This window comes from Bactrocera latifrons, unplaced genomic scaffold (assembly GCF_001853355.1).
Source record: "Bactrocera latifrons isolate USDA-ARS-PBARC rearing strain unplaced genomic scaffold, ASM185335v1 scaffold_182, whole genome shotgun sequence".
Lineage (NCBI taxonomy): Eukaryota > Metazoa > Arthropoda > Insecta > Diptera > Tephritidae > Bactrocera > Bactrocera latifrons.
Window position 1 is genome coordinate 77,704 of NW_017535319.1, and position 8,916 is coordinate 86,619.

The 8,916-nt window shown below is 33.8% G+C and overlaps 1 protein-coding gene across 1 annotated transcript in view; it reads right to left on the reverse strand.

The window, feature by feature from the left end:
- Positions 1–5,075, reverse strand: part of LOC108967299 (sodium-dependent serotonin transporter) — a 15,739-nt gene extending 10,664 nt beyond the window's left edge. Inside the window, exons 1-2 of the mRNA XM_018930606.1 lie at positions 4,834–5,075; positions 3,207–3,483 (exon numbers count right to left, since the gene is read on the reverse strand). Of these exons, the coding sequence (XP_018786151.1) occupies positions 3,207–3,483; positions 4,834–5,040 (484 nt within the window). The 5' untranslated portion in view covers positions 5,041–5,075. The remainder of the gene's footprint in view (positions 1–3,206; positions 3,484–4,833) is intronic.
- Positions 5,076–8,916: the final 3,841 nt, after the last annotated feature.

Genomic DNA, 8,916 nt, shown 5'->3' on the forward strand with positions numbered 1-8,916 from the left:
TATATGTATATGCAACTGGCGTAAAAAACGAGTATCAATATTAATTTGTTGCTATTGTCAATAAGATTTGTTTATTGGCAATAATCATGTTTACTTGCGTTAAGTGAAAAATTTGCCCAAAAGCTAAATATAAATTATAAATGCATATATATKTATGTACATACATATATRTAAATATGAAGGTTTGCAAATATTATCGAAATATACATAGTATGTATATACGTATTATGTATGAATATATTTATGTGCCATATATGTATATCAACACTTGACAAATAAATGTTACCCCCATAAGCTTAATTGAAAAGGGATACGAGGAATAAAAACTGGCAAGAAATACACTTGCGATTAAAAGCATAAATTCGTCGAAATATGTTTGTATTATATTTGTATTATATTTGTTTGAGTCTGTAAATGACATTATCGCAATGTGTTTGTTATAGCATGACATTGCAGATATACTATATTTGCATACATACATATTATATGTAACTCATTAAACTGCGAATGTTTAGCACTCGTAGATTGGCAAATACTATAAAAGAAATTATAAATGTATATTAGCTATTTAATTGCATATTACGATAGGTTGTACGGGCCAGTTGTCACCCCATACATTAACCTACTGGTCTTTAGTAATGCCAAACGGTAGCTAAAATGTTCATAATCCAGAAAGTCAWCCTTTTTGTGAACTTTAAGARCGACTTGGTGTCTAAGTATCAACATCTAACCCCTTAAATTGTGAAGCTCTTGGATATTTAGGACGGGTTCCATATACTCGTCTACATGTGGCCTATCACCTGGTTTCTTGCATTGATGTTGTAGTAACGGTTATCTAGTGCCCGTTAGGATAGTAAGGTTCCGAATAGGTGTCATCGAGGCCATCCAAAGATAGGCCAAGGAAACGTGCAGTCACTCTCGATTCTCGCGGCAACTCGAGCTCTTCGTCTGCGATGGGTGGTGGTTTGACTTGGAGTACGCCATTCACTCTGAGAGAGAGTCGGTGAAGGTTTCRCTGTKAAAGGCTTTCAGTGCATGTCAGAAATTTTTTGCGTCCGAAGTCTGGTCGACGTCTTGTTTTCTTGTTTTGTCGTCGAAGTAGTTGAAGAAGGACCTGTTTGTGATTCTAGAAGGCGATTCCGTTACAAGCAGGTGACTGCAGGGATGATTTCTACGAAGGCAMCCCAGCAGAACATGTTTGCAGAGGAGTTCTCCTTAACTGGGAGCATGCGGGCCTTATTGTGCAGATGTTTAATGGGAGATATTTTATTGTAGTCCGGAGTGCAGTGTTCTGACAAAGACATGTCATCTTCCTCGCTGCATTTTACTGCATCCAGGCGACCATATTGGTGCGGCGTAGTTAAGGACCGACTGACCGAGTGCCGGTGCTTTAGTGTGGTGGACCGCTGTTAACAAAATCTCATACAAAAAACTGTTAGAGCGAATAAAATGACTTGCTCCTCTCGGCATAATATGAGCTCAAACAACCAATCCAACGGCTGCACTAAAAAGCTAATAGGTAGGTATGTAACCTACCAAAAACCAATTTTGCAGTTTAAATTTCTACAGCATAATCAGCTGAAAGATTGAAAGATTGGCTCCAGATTCTCCACTTTCGGGCATAGCTAAATAAGTAGAGAATTAATGGTTGGTGGTAAATTAGACCACATACGCTCACGCTTTATTTGGCAGAAGAGAGAGATAATAAAAGAAGGGAGATGTTGTAGAAGCATGAGAGACATCAGCGGGACTTACAACATCTATACAAAAAGATCGAGCCGGAAGCTAWAGCTCGGAGCTGATCACACACGGCACTTTAAGCTTCCGAAATACTGCGTTGGAAGTCTATGGGGTAAAGAAAGTGGTTGAGATTGCTAACAAATCAGGAAACAAYATAAAAAGGAAAAATATATACGTCAACAGCCAGGCAGTAGTTAAGATAATAATCTCAAAATGTATTACGTCAGAAACATGGAGGAAGAAGATGTAGTGGCTGCCGGAAAGCGGCGGATACAGGCCACAAAGGAATTCAGAGAAACCTAATARCTTAATGAGATTCACAAAAGTGCCATACGTCTGGCTACCGAACAAGTGAAGGACATACAGAAGTCATTAAAAATGATGTACGATACGTAAGGGTTGACAGACGAATCAGGGCGAGATGGAATGCCCTAAGGATATGCATCATCGTCAAGATCGTATGTAAGAGCCCGARGGAAAACTTGCGCTCRTTTTAATCACASGGTCTCGAAATGACTGCAGGACGGTTGRCAGATCACAACCTACTGAMATCACATATGAGCCAGTTGGTTGTCAGTAATGCCGATACTTGCAGAAAATGCAGAGAAGTAGGTACGGGAGAAACGCTGGAAGGTTGCGGCCTAGGTTGAAATACTCAACCACATTTAAGACTTATTTCTTGAAAACTTTCTATATAGGAATAGTTAGATAGCCACTGATCATCTGAAATACTTAGGTTTAGAAAAAGTATCATTCCCTGAAATTTCAAATTTCTGCAATCTCAATATCTAATCTTTCAATACCTATATAATTATTCTTTAGTTTTAAAAAATTCTTTACCTGTTTTTATATATCTAAACACCGAACCTGCTTTCAATAATGAATTTTTGACACACATATATACAATACCATGTATAGTAGTATGTATGAATAAAAAAATTTCTGACACGTTCCGGCAGACGAGATAAACAAGCGGACGTGACTGATTAGCCTCATAAGCGGCGATAAAAAACCACTAAGGACATATCGGTATATTGAATTGAAGTCAAATGGATGACAATGCAAGTGGGATTAAAAATGTCCCTACAACAAGTTACGTAACTTCAGTAACGACAATGAAGTAAAATATCTGAAGAATGAAGAAATGCAAAAAGAAAAAGGCAAAGCCGAGTACACAATCACCTGTGGAATTTGCTTGATTTGTAAGAAATATGCAGGCATCACGTTTGTAAAATCAACAAGTTGTTAAGTTTTTGTTTATGCGTGCCTTTGTTTCAGTCCCTCAAGGCATATTTCTATCGTTTGCTAACTACTTAAGGAAAGTAGTGCTTAAATACATATTTCTGATTGCCCTGGAATATTCATGGTATAATGACTCTTTTTTATATGTCTTAAAATTAAATATCTAAAGGCTTATATGCATTTCTATAAAAATATATATTTTTTTTCAATTGGTTTCAATTTACCTTTTAAAGCCGGRCAAATGCGCTTCCAAATGCTTAAGCAACCACAACGATGAAATTGCCCCAAAGCCARTTCCATATAGAAGAGCGGTAGGCCACCGAATATTAACATCACACAGTAGGGTATAAGGAAAGCACCGCCACCATTCTGATAGCAAATATAAGGAAAACGCCAAACATTACCTAAATCGACGGCAAAACCAATAACGGCCAATAGGAACTCCGCCTTTTGACTCCACGTTTCACGGTTGCGTTCGGTGACGGAGACGATCAGAACGCGCTGTGGGCGAGAATGTAGAACAACAGTAACATTAGTGGCTTTACATAAAAATTAGTTTATTTCGAAAGAATAAATCGGTTATTAGCTGTGGTAGCGTTTTTAATGGGTATTCTTATCTAGAAATACAAAAAATCATTTTTCTTACTATTTTCGAAGTTTAAGTACTCAAGAATATGTCAACAAAAGAATTTTTCAAAATTGTAACTATTTTCGGTGTTATGTAGTAGGTGTTTTGCTGTTCTGGCATCGCAACTGGTTTGGCCGAAATTGTAATTTTTCAGTGAGATATTCACGATTTTTCAGGTTCTAAGCTTCCATTAGTCCGATTTACCTGAAAGAGAACCTTCTTTATGGACTCCTCTATGGCTGSATCTATCTATAACCCCAAATTTAAATTTTTTCTACTTAAGAAAATTGGAATCAGTTAAAAAATAGTACAATTATTTTTTAGGCAGTCGCCATTTCGTAAGCAAATTTTGTTCCAGCTTTTCCATAGTTCCAGATTTGTGTTATTTGGATTTCAGATTGCGGAGAGGTTTGAAATCCTTGTCATGGTAATTTTTTGAGACGGTAGTCGAATGTTTGTCGTATTTCTGATCAAACTTCAATTATTATTTTTTATATTTTTACTAATACATAAATAAACAAATATGTACCAATTTGGGCGACCACTTTTTGCCATTTTTCCGCTAGAGACATTATTCCATTAGTGTAAAGCTTTCATCAAAGTAAATCAAAATTTCCAGAACGAAAGCGAGCGAACCATTATTGTGCTACACAAACTGATATAGCATCATCTCCGCAAACTTCACAAACTTCACAAACTTCATTGGTGGCTTGCGTGGCATTCTTGCCTTTTTTATACAAAAATTGTAAAATATAACGAATTTCTTCATTATTTTCATAAATTTTTTTTTAAATCTGTAACTTTTTTTCAACATCCGCGAATTTATTTCTTTTTGGTTAAATGRAACAATCTGGTTTCAGATTGTTACGAKGGTTGAAATYGTGGGTATGGTAAATGCCAATTTTTCATTCATTTTTGAAATTTATAATTTTATATATATGTATATACTATATATATATATATTTTTTTTTTTAATATTGATAACTTTTTATTTTATTTTTCTTTATGTTTAATGAAAACGTTTTCTTGTTTTCAAAAATGTGCTGKTTTTTTCGACATAAATAATATGCTCCAAAAGTTATTTTATGATTGTAATAATATAATCAGAATATTTGAAGCTTAACCTAACTGGTCGCAAATAATCTAGAAGTGAGTCTCATATTTTTTAGAGAGCTTGTGTCTTTGATAAATCATATTTTTAATGTTTATAACTAAAAACTCACCTCATTATTGGCCAGCTTGGGCGCTAGCGGATCGGTGACTTTGGCGGGCGTGGCGGTATCAGCATCATCTTCCGGCGAATCATCCTCGTTTGGCTGCGCTGACGATTCCTTATTATTCGCCCAAGGAGCTGACATTGCGGTAGCAGCAGCCGCCGACGCTGTTGTATTATTACCAAACTCTAAACTATTATTCTTACTACGATCCATATACGATCCCGAGCAATTCTAATAAATGTATACGTTCATCAGTGACAACTTCGCTGAGGCGTCCGATATTCTTTAAAAAATTATTTGTAGCGTAAGTGTGTGTTATTTTTGTTAGTGGTGTTGATGTTGTTGGTTGTTGGCAGTTTGTGTAAGCATTAAATGGGCGCTGTAGACGGTTGTGGGAGGAGCAACGTGATGGGCGTGTTGTTGTGCAGATATGGATGCATATGTTGCGTTGGCAGGTCACTACAGACGATCCGTGGTAATAACAATAATATTTGCGCACTTCCTCTACATATGTATGTGTGTTTGTTTGTTTGCAAGATTATGTTCTGTCCACCTCTTGAACCTTTAATAGTGGCAATATTTGTTCGCTGCGCTGATATTTCACATCATTAACAACTCATTAAGGCAACTGCAAGAGAGTGGCGAAATAATATCTTTTAATTAAACGCAATATTCATATGTTATATGCGCGGTAACTATTAATATAAATGCAAATTTGCTTCTCGCCTTTAATATTGCAAAAAATGAGTATGATATGATATGCAAAGCACCGTCGGCAATTGCGACCAACCCATTAGCTGCATGAGTTTGTTGTATTGAGTGTGTGTCTGTATACATACTTGTGTATTTGCATATCCCTAAGGTGATGACTTTTAAGTTTCTCTTTATGCATCACACATTTGGCTGACACTGTTTCGGCTCGAGTCCTACTGACCGGCCATTGTCAAGGTGTGTGTACATCGTCAGACGATATTTACACACATATATGTATGTACATTTATRTATGTAAGTATATGAATATTGCGTTTTTACATACATGAGTTTATTGCAAGTGCACCAATGTCAATGTTATTTGAGTTATCAACACAGTTAAGAGTTTATCATTTAACCTTCATATTAACGTTTGAATTATTTTAGCTTAACAATCCTTAGTGCACACCCTCAAGTTAAGTATAAATTCATATGTGTATATATTTATTAAATGGAGTTCAGATAGACCAAGCAGTCATATGAGTACTGAATTCCCAAAACAATGAAATAGTGCTTGAAATAGCTGCGCTTTAATTGATGTTTGGCGAGTATTTATATTATTTTAAAAATTATAACAAAAAATGTTAACTTCGGTTGCAACGAAGCTATAATACCCTTCAGAAGTATATTTCTTATATATTGAGTGTATAAAAAGAGCTGTAACWTGAATTTGTTCGRTCAGTTTGTATGGCAGCTATATGCTATAGTTGTTCGATCTGCMCAGTATTTTCGCAGRTTTTAGCATTGTTTTGTATTATAATTCAMGCCAAATTTSGTGAAGATATCATGTCAAATGAAAAAGTTTTCCATACAAGTAYTTGATTTTTGTATTACAGCTACATATGTATATGCTATAGTTGTCSGATGTAGACWATTTATTWGTAAATTWTAGCGSTGCTTAAGATAATAATTTGTGCCAACTTTTGTGAAGATAGCTTGTCAAATAAAAAAGTTTTCCATACAASAACTTGATTTTCATAGGTYARCTTGTATGACAGCTATRCATATGTATATCCAGTTTGARYAATTTATTCCGAAATTGCAGCATTGTTTCRGACAATAATTGAATCCAAATTTYTTKRARRWWWYMWKKYMAAWWAAAAARKTTTYCMWWMMAAMMMYTKRWTTTTWMCSGKYMRKTTKKWWKRMMRKTWWWWSSKWWWRKKRWYYKRWYGGRAMMRKTTYYTYSGRWWWTKKWRSMAWWWYYTWRKTTWWWAWYYKKKSCMAAWTTYSKWAMSRWWWYMWTTYMAAWWAAAAAGTTTTCCATACAAATACTTGATTTTAACCGGTCAGTTTGTATGACAGCTATATGGTATAGTTGTTAAATATCCACGATTSCAACAAAAGAGAAGCTTTTTGAGAAAAAAATGATATGTGTMAAATTTCAGATTAATATCTCAAAATCTTCGCACATACACCGGCGGCGCAGAGTCGACTGAGTTYGATTCTTTCGTAGACGTTACTTAATATACTCTGTTCAGGACATAAAAAATATTTATTACTGTTAATTAAACCTACTAGGCACAATTCATAAATAAAAGAAGCCAAGTGGGTTTCAGTATTTAAATAATAATCACTTGCACCTTCTAATTTCTGAAAGTATTGTCTTAAATGTTGTCTCTCTTGTAGGCATGACTGATTATASTAAAATCGTTGTAATTATTTAATAATTGTATGCAAACATTTCTGTGTAAGTGACAATAATACGATTGCTTGGGGTGTGAGTGACTGAGCTAATGAGAATATCATTCGCATAAAATGTGGAGAGAGGAACAGCAGAAGCTCGAGAAGTATTTTTATTTATATTTCATTTAAATTCAGATTATTATGCTTTCGAAAAAGAAGAAGAGAGAAATGCCAGTGTGAAATGCTACAAAATTGAGTTATGCTCGTGCGTATCACAAATAGGTGACAAAATTCTTTTTTGGAGGAACAACTATGCAGGTTACTCTTTTCTTAGATATCTCTCCCTTGTCATTTGTGATCCAATAAATCACTAAAATATTTAATAAATARTAATAATTTTTGAAAAAATTTCTCAACAAGAAATATTATATTTCATCGATGCCATGCTCAATCTAGCATTCTCTATGCATTTATCTAATCAACGAAATTCCCTGAGCGAGTTGCTCTACCAGCTGTGATTTGCCTTGAACTTGCCAAATTATGTCAATCTTCTAATTGCCAGTTCCGCTAATGTGTATGGCATTTACAGTATATAATTAATACATACGCGTGGCTATAATTAGATCTAATCTAAATTTACTTATTGTGTCAGAACTAGCATTTAGCAATTAGATAAAGAAATTACTTATGTCAACACAGGCAAGTGAGTATTTAGCTAATCGCACAGATGTCGGTTAGCACGTGRATAAATAMAAATAWAAAAATTTTTGTGGAATGAATTTTGTTATTAAAAAAGGAAAAAAAAATGTAAATTGGGTTAAAAATKAAGGCGGTGCATGAAGAGACTACAACGCCATGAAAACAAAAAAAAAAAGTAATGTGAAAAAATGTAATGTGTAACTTTTTTTAAGAATACACAGTAAAATGTTTGAAAAAAAGAATTTAAGACATTTTAAATTATACGCAGTCTCCGACTAAGAATGGCCCAGCACTACTGCAGTGATTGCGTCCTTCTCCGTAAATTTGAAATATTTAGTTTAAAGTAAAACACACTTAACGATTGTTGGAGGTGTTTGATCTGAGCGACTACTCTTTACAATGCAGTAATTTCAAAACTAGTTCATCGTTGTAAAATTATGGTATGTTATTTAGAAAGATATAATCTTTTCAAATATGGAAAAATATGAATTTTTTAAAATTATAAATTAAGTGTGCCCCTTAAGGCGACAAGTTTGACATTTTTTCGTTATGGAAAACACCTCAACAATCAACGGGGACTTTTAAAAGCAGACTAAAACCATGGAAAACGCCTTAATGATCAGTTGAGACTTACAAAAACAGGGATTAAAACTCATTATAATTTTGGTATGCAACTGCATAAAATAGGCCTCAAAACGTTTTTGTAGGCAATATTTATAATTTGTTTGTTTTTTTAATAAAGTCAAGTGAAAAAAAGGTTTTTGGTCTAGCCAATAATAAATAAGAAATTTATACTAAATTTTTGTGCTCGATATAGTTTTAAAAAAATTGTATACTAATATTTAAGCTTTTTTATTTTTTTAATATATTGTGAGAAAAAAGATAATAATTAACGAATTTAATCAAAAATTTATTGAGTTTACTTTGCAGAAAATAAAATAGCTTAAAATTAATTTTATTTTGAATATTTTTTTTTCTAATTTTTTTGACTGTTTAACTGGTTAAAACTATATA